This window comes from Neophocaena asiaeorientalis, unplaced genomic scaffold (assembly GCF_003031525.2).
Source record: "Neophocaena asiaeorientalis asiaeorientalis breed wild unplaced genomic scaffold, Neophocaena_asiaeorientalis_V1.1 scaffold603, whole genome shotgun sequence".
NCBI lineage: Eukaryota > Metazoa > Chordata > Mammalia > Artiodactyla > Phocoenidae > Neophocaena > Neophocaena asiaeorientalis.
In genome coordinates, this window is record NW_020175662.1 from 645,202 (window position 1) to 656,852 (window position 11,651).

General features: G+C 40.2%; 1 protein-coding gene across 1 annotated transcript in view; it reads left to right on the forward strand.

Moving 5' to 3' along the window:
- The first annotated feature begins 313 nt into the window (after positions 1-313).
- CCDC175 (coiled-coil domain containing 175) overlaps positions 314-11,651 on the forward strand; it is a 65,781-nt gene continuing 54,443 nt past the window's right edge. Inside the window, exons 1-5 of the mRNA XM_024731499.1 lie at positions 314-485; positions 2,235-2,320; positions 4,308-4,419; positions 8,041-8,176; positions 10,925-11,153. Coding sequence (XP_024587267.1) covers positions 326-485; positions 2,235-2,320; positions 4,308-4,419; positions 8,041-8,176; positions 10,925-11,153 — 723 coding nt within the window. The 5' untranslated portion in view covers positions 314-325. The remainder of the gene's footprint in view (positions 486-2,234; positions 2,321-4,307; positions 4,420-8,040; positions 8,177-10,924; positions 11,154-11,651) is intronic.

Consider the following 11,651-nt stretch of genomic DNA (forward strand, 5'->3'; position numbering starts at 1 on the left):
TAAGGGAGCTGTACATACAGCTGTAGTACCTAGCACAGAAATGCGTTCAAAAGTGATCATTATTATGATTCCCACGGTCCACGAGAAGTGTACAAGGGTTCAGGCACAAGTCCTGAACTAAAGAAATGGAAATGGAAGGAGGAAAGGGCGTCTAAAGAGGGACTCATCCTTATAGGATCGCGTGATTATTGTGTATAAAGTTAGAGAAACTGGCGAGGCACCCACCCCGAGTGGCGCGCTGGCGCTCTGCCTCGGCGTCCTCGTTGCCCGTGGCAACCGGCAGTCCATCGCTCTGGCCCGGTAGGCCCTGCGCAGGGGCAGCAAGATGGCTGTGAGCTCCTGGTCCTCAGAGCTGGGGTTCGGCAGCGAGAAGGCGCTGCAGGCTGCCGCTGTCTCCACGGGCCCCTCCCTGGAATTATGCACCTTCCCCTCCACCCTGGGCTCCTCGGTCGCGGCTGTCGCCCTGAAGCAGCTCTTTGTTGTCGGTGAGAGGCCCGTGGGCTCCCGGAGGGACGTCATCTCGGAGGTGGCGCCTAGGCGGCATTAAGCGGGAACCTTCGTGGGGACCCTCCTCCCAGAACTCAGGGCATCCCTGGTAGGGCAGAACCTTCTCCAGCTCCTTGGGGGAGAGGGGGGCGAAAGAGTGGGACCCAGGGCTCAGCTCTGTGGCTTGGCCCAACTCACACTAGTAGCTGGTGACAAATTGCGGACAAATCCCTGGACTCCCAGGCCACTGCTGTTTGCCTGTGATTGGAGTGCCCACCTGCATTTAGAGTATGTATTTAATTTCATCTTGTCCCTTCTTGCCTTTTCTTTGCAAGTTAATTTCCTCCAACACTTTGGCATGGCAAACTGGAGGATTTAACAGGTAAATAAGAAAGGAAGAAACACCTGTTGCATTAGGCAAGGAATTGTGCATTAGGCACAAATACTTTTTCTGCTAATAATTTCTTGACGCTCAGAAAGTTTGTCATAGGAAAAAAATTCATTATGCTTTCTTGCCCTGAGTGTGAGTTGTAAAGTGTGTAGCTCTCCAGCCCATTTGCAAGTGGGACTACGCTTGTGCTTATTCATTCCATAGAAAAAAGGAAAAGAGACAGCAGGCAATCCCTGTCCCTCCCTAGCACACACTTGCTTGGAAACTCAGTAACTGATTTTTCACTTGGTTTGAGAGCTTAGTTCATTAAGAGAATCCAAGTTTTCAGGAACTGAGGGCAGAAATTGCTATTTACTCTTCTGAGAGTTGAGGATGGCCACTCAGGGCATGGACTCTGGAGTCACACCATTTGTGTCTGAATCCAGACCTCTTATAAGTGATGGGCTCTGTGACCTTGCGCACATGACATGACCTCAAAAGTCTTAGATTTCTCACCTCTGAGATGGGAATCATCATGAAGTTATAAGAATCAACTTAGATTATACATACATGTGAAACATTAAACACATCAAACTCATCCCACACATGTGGATACAGGCCTGGAATCCATTTAGACAGAATCTGTATAATGGAATGGTGACAGAGCCAAGGTGAGTAGAGCTTCCTCTGTTCTCTCTCCTCTTCCTTTTATATTTTATTTTTCCTTCCTTCTTCCCATTCTGCATGTATCTTGTCTTCCTTTGCCTACCAACATTTTCCAAGCCTCTTTTCCCATGTGATTTCAACTTACAGTGTGTGAGAGAAAAGGCGCTATCTTTCATATGTCAATGAATGAAAAGGGTTAGAAACTCTATCTACCTCACACCTACCAGTTTTACAAATACTTACTCTCATCCCATGATTAAAATATTGGCATGGAAGTGAAAATGACATAATGAATTTTTAAAGAATTAAATAAGTGTTGTTTTGTAAAATATTACGTTTAGGATATACGTATACAAATTTATATGAAGACATTCTTAAACCTACACTATGGGCGTGTTATATTTATCCCTTTTATAAATATATATGGAATTTTTTTGTCTTGTCCTATACAGATTCCTTCTTTCTACCATAAGTGTTACAAAAATAGAATCTTAAGAGGAGTTTGTCCTCAAGAAACATAAAGTATATACCTAAATTAGTACACCCTAAAATAAGAAATAACAAGTACAAAAGAGATTCATATGATGTACTATAGAAATTCAAAGATAGAAGATGTAATTTTCAGCTGAGTAAGATTTGAGTTGGATGTTAAAGGTTAAACAGGATTTGGGTAGACAAATAAGAGATCTTAATTTTCTAATTTTTTTTTTAGAACAATCACTGCAAAGTGACTACTTTAAATGCAATGAAGAAGCTAAGACCTTTCTTAAGGACATTGCTATTGCTGTTAAGAAATTGGTATTGTATTATCTATATGAGCTACTTTTTCAATCTTTCACTTATTTCTTCATCAAACTTTAATTTAGCACCAGCTCTGTTCAACATACTTCAATAGATGAATAGGGAAAATATTTGCCCTGAATGAAAATTTCTCTCAGTTTCCTAAGCATTTGCACCAGTATGGATCAGTAGTGGATTGGTGCCCGACTTCCCATGCAGAGCACTGAATTAAGGACCTGTGCTATGGATGAGGGCAAGACAGCTCAAGAGAAGAGACCCTGCTGATAACAGGGCTCAGTTAAGGGGTGGGCCACGTGGGCAAATGCTTGTGACATCAATATGTGAGCATTGCTTAAAACCAGCAAACAGCCTCTGGGATAAACTGCATGCATAGTGCCAATTTCCTCAGGTCTCCATAAGCAATTCCTCACAAAACTGGTGAAAGATTACTTGGCACCTACTCCACTGACACACAGTGCTTTTCAGTGAAAAGAAATGGGTTCTCTTTCAGTTATACTAACTTGGCCCCATCAAAGAAATACTTAAATAATTTCCTCTTGAAGTGTCACAGAAGTGTCTCTGTTTGGCCCTGGTCCTGAGTGATGTTTCAGAATGGCAATGTCTCCTCATTTGATTTAAAAATATTGAATAAGAATCTACTACCTATCAAATATCTAAAAATGTAGAAATATGGCTATAAAGTTAATGAGCTTGAGTCTACAGACTGCTGAGAAAAGTTAATCTTATTACTTTATAATTATATTTTTATGTAATTATATATAGTTCTGTAGGTATACTACAGAATTATAGTTTATAATCCCAGTTAAGTACATATATGTAAACACTGAGAGTTTGTGTGTGTTGTACTACACTGTGGTCCTGTGGAAACCCTTTCCTCTGTTTCGTTCTTTTAGTTATGTCTTTCTCCAGGATTTGAAGTGTTCAAAATAATTATTGTGGCTTATTAAAGTATCTAGTATGTCTCCATTTAATATCTGAGCTGTGAAATCTCTTAAATAGAGATAAATCCTCCCATTTTTTAAAGTAACAGATTTTCACTATTATAGAAGCATTGCGTGTTTATTCTGGAAAATTTAGAAAAAAATAGACAAGCAAAAGGAAGAATGTAAAAACCAACATGATCCCACCCTAAAACAATCACGATTGACTCTTTGTTGAATGTCTTGACTACTTTCAGGATATAGATGATTCCTGTATTGAATTTTATTTTTTACAGAAAAGTGGTCTTACTAAATATACAATTATGCAACCTGCTTTTTTATTATTCATAAAATACAATGGCAGTTTCTCAGGTCATAAAGTAACTATAGCCATTATGACCGTTTATTTTAGAGGTGATTTATCTGTTCTTTCCACTAGCAGATTTTTCAATGTGTTTTCCTTTTTGAAACTAGCCCCATATATATATATATATCTCCAAACAAATAGGCAGGGAGATATTTTTAGGTAGGTATAAGAAAACCACTGTTCTTTTTATACCTAAGCATAGTTTTATAGGCATTTTCCATTTTTAAATTAAGTAGCTTCCTTTCCTTCTCTTTTTTTTTTGCCTCTTGGCATGTGGGATCTTAGTTCCCTGACCGGGGATCAAACCCGCACCCCTGCAGTGGAAGCACAGTATCTTAACCACTGGATCACCAGGGAAGTCCCAAGAAGCTTCCTTTCTCAATGTCACCCTTTTGTTGGAGTCTTTCCTTTTAAATTTATTGAAACTGCATACAAGGGACACGCACACATAGCGAAAGATAATTTCTGAGTAGAAGAAAATCAGCAGAAATTAAAAGATAAATTAACAATGACACATTAAAAACTCATTGAAGAACAATTATTTTTCCCACTTGCTATTCCAAATAAAAATAATGGCAAAAGGTACTTACTGAAAAGCAAATTTTGATCTCTGAAAACATTTACAGGGCCTTTTTTAGGAAATCAATCTTATTATTTTAATGTCTTAACTTTTTAACTATGTAATTTACATTTTCAGGAAGAAATGAGAAAATCCACAATTGATCTTCTGGAAATTGAAAGCATGGAACTCAGCAGACTATATTTTCTACTGGAAACTCTTCCCACTAGTGTTAGCAGAGAATTCGAAGGTACTGTGAGGTTATCAACTGTAGAAATTTAGTTTATCTTATAAGAAAATAGAGCCTAGTACTTGTAACAAGATGAGTTTAATAGTTATTTCATATCAAAAAATAGCCAGAAAGAGTATACAACACAAATATAGTGAGATCCATAATAAGTTTCCCTTACTTTTTAAGTGGAAATAATATATATGACTTCCATTTATATAATTATTGTAAATAGACTAAAGACAATATTGGTCCTTTTGTGACTGGCTTATTTCACCTGGCATGTCTTTGGGGTTAATCCATGTTGTAGCATGTGCCAGAATTTCCTTTCCTTTTAAGGCTGAACAATATTCCATTGTGTGTATATACCATGTTTTGTTTATCCATTCATCCATCAATGGACCCTTGCATTGTTTCCACCTTTTGGCTGTTGTAAATAATGCTGTTACAAAATAATAACAATGAAATAGTAAATAATAATGCTATTACAAACATGGGTGTGGAAATAGCTATTCAAGGCTCTGCTTCCAATTCTTTTGGGTATAAATGCAGAAGGGAATTGCTGGATTGTATGGTAATATAGTAATTTTATGTTTAATTTTTTGAGAAGCTCCCATACTGTTTTCCACAGTGGCTTCACCATTTTACCACCCCTTGCACAATGCACAAGCATTCCAATTTCTCTACATTCTTGCCAGCACTTGATATTTTCTGTTTTTGTTTTGTTTTAAATAACAGCCATCCTAATGGATAAGAATTGGTATCTCATTGTGGTTTGCACTTCCCTAATAATTAGTGATGAGCATTTTTAGTTGAGCATAATTAGTTGAGCATTTTTCATGTGCTTATTGGCCATTGGTATATCTTCTTTGGAGGAATGTCTGTTCAGACCCTTTGCCCATCTTTTAATCAGGTTGTTTGTTTCATTGTGGGAATTCTTTATATATTCTGGATGTTAACCCCTTATCAGATATATGATTTGCAAGTATTTTTTCCCATTCCATGGGTTACCTTATCACTCTTGTTAATAATGACTTTTGTTGCACAGAAGTTTTTAATTTTGACATAGCCCAGTTTATCTATATTTTCATTTGTTGTCTGTGCTTTTTGTGTCGTATCCAATAAATTATGGCTAAATCCAACATTATGAAGGTTTCTCCTAAGAGTTTTATAGTTTTAGCTCTGACATTTAGGTCTTTGATCCATTTTGAGTTAAATTTTGTATTTGGTGTAAGGTCAGGCTCCAACTTTATTTTTCCAGCTGCCAGGAGTGTTGGCTGAGGCTCACAGCTCAGTTCCTCTACAGGAATTGCCCTAGGCAAAAGAGAAAAGCTTCACTTGAAGTTAGACTCCCTCCCCAACTGCTGCCCACATTCAGTGATTGGTCACCAAGAGAGTACAAAGGTCTGCCTCCCTCGCTCCATGTGGAATAACTCTGAAGTGTCATCACAGCTCCAGCTCATCATTATTTAAACGCTCCACCCTTGCCCAACCCTTATGTCCTCAGAGGAGATGTTCCTCAGAGCTTTACACACAAATTTTAAGATTTGTTTCCCAGGGAGCTCAACCTAAAACAGTTGTCTAAATTAAAAAAAAAACAAAACATTTTTAAAGTAGATGTTCCCTTGCAGCTCCAAGTCTACGTTCATTGTCTGCTCTGTCATAAGGGTGCTGGGGTGCTGTAAATTTCCCCTTTTGCCAGCTGGTGCAATGTTAAGCTTTGTCAGTACAGAGCACTGAAGGGTTACGGGAGGAAAAAGGGGTTGTGTTCCTGTTTTAGTGTGCTCAGCTTGGCCGACTCTTGCAGTGCAGATAGCTTCTGCCAGCAGTGTGCAACAGTCCTTGGTGTCCAGAAGCTCCCTCCAGTATCCCCTGAGTGGCTTCATGGTAGATTGCTCCCTGTGAGGCAGGTACCCTGGCACCGTTTAGGTGGTTTTGCAGTGAGTTCTGAAGTACAGCAGTTCCCTGTGGACCAGTCCCCCCAGTGCCCCCAGAAGCCATATTTCTAGTAAGTTCTGCCAGCGGAACATTTCACGAACTTCTTTGCCATCCAATGAGCCACAGACCTCTTCAATGAGGTCTAGATCTCAGGTCTGGAGGTGCTGCTTCCTACAGCCCCTGTAGGGCTGCTCCTTGTACCTAGTATTCCTAAAGTCTTCAGAGTTCTCTTTACTTTCTTAGTATTCGTCCCCTCATTACTCTACTTCTCTGCTACAGTTAATAATTCTTTATATTAAAATTTCCCTATTCAATATAAGATTTCTATCTCCCGACTAGACCCTGAGTGACATAGTTAGTTATAAAAGAATTTGCACAGTGTCAGTCTAGTTTGGCAGGGAAAATACAACAGACTCCTACATGCAGATAAAAAATAAGACTTAATCTGTGCTCAAGGCAGAATTAAGAATGTTTTTGTTTTATTTTCTTTGGTTGCCTTTTTTTTTTTTTTTACTGTCCAGATTGGGTTACTTTTATAAGCAGGAAAAATATTTTAGAAGGAAAAAGAAATACCATGCTAGCTTGTAAGGTCCTTGATACACACTGAGTACTTAGCCAAGTAAATTTAATTGACCTTGTGTTTTAAAGCTTTTCAGCTTGAAGTATGGTCCTTGGGTCAGTAGCGTCAGCATCACCTGGGAGCTTGTTACAAAATGCAGAATCTCTAGGTCCACCTCTGACCTACTACATCAAAATCTGTATTTCAACAATATCCCCAGGTGATACCTATGCATATTCAAGACAAAGTTTGAAAAGCCCTGCTACAATGAGCAATTTAACTTGCAGCCTACAAAAAAAGAATCCAACTCTCTCAGGGGAGCTACCAGCCAGTTTCTAGGGAATTTGTTGCATAGAAATGGACGGCCCAGTATCCATTTCTAAACAGCAGTGTTCAAAAATTCATGCATTTTAACCATGTATCTATCAAGCGCTGAGGTAATCCTTTGAAGTCTTATGTGATTACACTGATTTGTTATTTATTAATGAGTAATTAGTTCTTTAACACACTGGGTTCCCTTGAAAGCACAGCCAGAAGCAATGGCTTTTGCACTATTATTTTATTAGGACATACAATCCAAAGAGGAGGAGGGTGGGATAAGGAACCAAAGCAGGGAGAATGGAGAGCTAATATGGCGTGCAATATGATGTTGACTGCTGCTGATGGCAGGTAGTTGAGTGTGAGAATACACCCTCAAGACAGTGTTACCTCTTCTCAGGAACACCTAAGCAGTGGCTCCTGTCTACCATTGGTCCGATGCTTGCCACACCTCCCAAACTTTCAGTTACACATGCATGGGGGGGTGTGAGTGTCTAAAGAAGTCCCATGGTAGAGGTAACAAGGAAGTCCTAGACAGGTGAGAAGTGGATAGGACAGGCAGGAATCAGGTGCTATCAGACTGCACCACCTGAAATTGTGCAGAGCTCATAGAAAGCTGGTCACCGACCATAGCAGCGGCTGACATAAGGGAAATAATTGATAGGTAAGATTGAGAGGGTCCAAAGTGGGTGATTAAGAGGTGTCTGATCCAGGAACATAATTAGAAGAATATTTCAAAGAAAGACAATTTATTATTTGAAAAGTCAGTATCTACAGTTGTGCAGTTCTCAAATAACTGAATAACGTTTCTTCCACTTACTTTTAAGAATGTGTCAGGGATGCCCGAAGATTAAATCTTGTTGAGATAAATCAATTACACATGAAAATTACGAGGATAAATGATGAAATAGAGTTTCTGAAGAAGAAAATACTTGATCTGAAAAAAATTAATAAAGCTCTGGGGTAGGTTTTTTCAGGGTTTTTTTTGTTGGTTTTTTTTTTTTTTAGTATTTGAGGGAGTCAGGGGCTGGGGCTAAAGTGGGAAATCTTTCCTAAGGGATTGTCCTCTGGTCCGAACTGGTGCAGGGCAAGTTAAGAGGTGAAGATCACTTATAGAAGATGACTGGGCTGATGAGGGGTGTGTGATGGCTGCAGAGAGCTGGGAAGAGAGCAGAAACTCTTCTACCACCGCAGCCAGGAGACCTGTAAAATTTCAGAGGGAATTCAGCTTCCCAGCAGCAACTACTGTGTGTCAATCACACAGTGCCTCGCTCCCCACCTCCAAAGGTAGAAACACACAGTGGTTTTCATTTCATCTTTAGTAAAATTAAGTTTACAAACCTCAACCACCAAAGCAAGAAAATTTTCTGGGTATTGTGTTGCAAATATAATATCAAACCTGATATATTGTAGCTAGCTTAGTTCCTTAAAGACATTCAGTTATAATCTACTGGAGGGTTGAAAATGGGATTGGCTCTAGATTTTATCTTCAATTAAATGAGAGCTGACACCTGTTAGTTTCTTTTCTTTATTCCTCAGCTGTGTTGTTAGCACTTCCCCCTCTGTGGAAGAAGTGCTTTTCTCCATCTATAAAATGGAGATTACAAACCTTGACTTAGCCCACTGAAGAAGAGATATTCTGAAAGAAAAAAAAACAATAAAACCCTGAAGAATAACTCAGTGCTACAAGTAAATTCTCAAAAGTAATTCTCAAACTTTCAGTTTGTTGGAGTAAGAAATACTCAAAGAGCCCTCATTATAGTGAAAAAATCTTCTTGGGAAGCTAAAAGAATCAGAAGGTTGCTTGGTGCACAAGATATCAAAGCATCAGGAATTAGGTGGGGACCTCAAGGCCCAGGGACAGGTTCCCAAAGTAGGCCCTCAGAACACCTATTCTGGGAGATGCTCCATGAAAAAGAAAGTTCATGACCATGTAAGTTTGAGAAAGACTGCATACTCTAACTCCTCTTAGGGATTCACAGTGCAGATTTGTGCATGGGGCATGCTAGCCACAATCAAAACTAGACTATCAATTTCTAAACTAATAACAAGGGAAGATAATATCCAGGCTGGAATACTCATATCAACTGACCAGCACCATCACACCCCTATAGACCAGTGATTCTTAAACTTGAGTGTACATCAGAATCACCTGGAACGCTTGTTAAATTACTGGGACCTCCACCCCAGATTTCTGATTTAGTAGATCTGGGCAACGGGGGTAAGAATTTGAATTTCTAACAAGTTCCTAGTTGCTGCTGATGCTGCTGGTCCTGACCACACTTTGAGAATCACTGCTCTAGAGAAATCTTTATGGAAAGTCAAATTACAAATGAACATAATGTGGGTTGCCTGATGAGCTAGCGTCATCAAGCTACAATCACTTGTTGCATCCATTTTTCAAAGAAAGATGTATATCAAGGTGCCCACACTCTCTGACAAGTGATCCTCTCCTGGACACTCCTCAAAAACTAGACACAGTCCTCAGAAACTGGGGATGGGGATTTCCTTGGGTCCTACATTCCGTTTCTGAGCGCTTTCCCAACCCAGCACAATACACCTAGTCAGGTGTATTGATTTGACTTGTTTTGTTTTGCTTTGCTTCCTTAAGGCCACTCAATCCTTAGTTTGCTTCATTCTTAGAAGGCTTCCTCTATTAAACCTACAAAGCACCCATTATCTGGCCCCATCTAGCCTGAGCTTCTCTTAATTGCCTTTTCTGTGGTAGAGTTGACTTCTGGAAAATAAACTTACCAACAACCTGTTTCCACTTTCCTGAGCCTTTCACACAGTCCGCCTGAGCTGGAGTGTTTAGCCTTGGAGATTAGAAAAAGAAAAAAGTCATTACATTGCAGGAGCTTTGAAAAAAGGAAAATAGAGAAATGTCACCAATTGTCCTTCCTCCAAATCTTTTATTGTTGGCCCTGGGGTAGATGTTTCTCACTGTCTTAAGGTGGGTGTGGCCAGCAATGGATATGTGAGGTTAATGTCTCCTCTTGAACTCAGATTTGGCTACAGCTGTGAGAAGATAAGTGGGTTCAAATTAGATTTCAAACGCCCTCTGAGCAGCGAAGACAGACTCAGATCCCTCCTTTCCATCAGAGGAGGATTAGCTTTCTTCTCCTGGGCCTTCTCTGCAGGGCAATGGCATCAGAAGGTAGCTGGAAGAGTGGTGGGATATGAAGACAGACTCAGATCCCTCCTCCCCAACTCCTTTCCATCAGAGGAGGATTAGCTTTCTTCTCCTGGGCCTTCTCTGCAGGGCAATGGCATCAGAAGGTAGCTGGAAGAGTGGTGGGATGTTTATCTTTCCTTGGCTTAAACTACATATCTCAGGATGATAAGGTAGCTATGGCAATGCTACATATCAAACCATTTGTCCAGCCAGATTCCATTCACCTGTTCAAAACTGGTTTTGAATCATTGTACGTTTTAACCCAAAATATCCCATAGTTACTACCTGGTGTGTGAGAGTGGGTGGGGTGAGGCAGGACCACAAGACACTTTTGCAGTGATAAAGAGTTGCAAGGTTGACACTTGTGTTTCCTTCTGTCCTTCATCGCAACCAACTTTAGACAATCACAAATTCAACTCTAAAATAAGTATTCGTTAAATTTCCCTCTTTATGGTGGTTCATCTCATCAAGCTGACTTTAAATTTCTTCCTGGAAAGCCATCCTTTTCATGCCAAGAACGATTCTTTTTCTCCTAGTGAACAGCAAGAGAAACTAGCGAGGCATTATGAAAATGTTGTCCTGTCACTCAACCATGTGATGAAAGAAAAAGCCACTACTACTGTTTACATCAATGAGACTTATACCAAAATTAACTCAGAGAAGAAAGAACTAGAATTGCAAAAACAATATATTCAAGAAGTAGAGGAGCAAATGGAAAAAGAAAAAGCAGAATATTTGGGAAAAAAACAAAAGTTGAGTCAAGAGGTAAGTGGCATGATTTATTTTTTTAAAAAATACAGAATTGAGGGCAGGAAATGAAAAATAACGTATTTGTCCTTGATGCTAGCAAGCATGCCCGTGGTATCTTCTGCAGGAATAGAGCAGAGGCTCAAGGACACCGGAGCCTGTGGGGAAGATGTCTGATTGTGTAGCGGCATCTGAGTTCATGGGAAAGAATATGAATGACAGGAGTGGTAACACTGGGGTGGCCCCTTGCTTCTATGCAGCACTGTAGGTACTAGGAATTTGCTTCTGTGTCACTTGGTTGTCTCTGCAGACAGGGTGAGCGAGTTCAGATCTGCCGGAACTGATGCCGAAACCCGAACTCTGTGCACCGTCACCACATTGAGTCTCAGAGAGAGTTTTGGGTGAAGTAGAAAAGGATAGCTTTGCCGAGAAAGGGGGGCCACAGCGGGTTAATGCCCTCAAAACTGTGTGTCCCCAGCCTGGGTGGGTGGGTGGGTGGGTTGTGAGGGGAAGGGT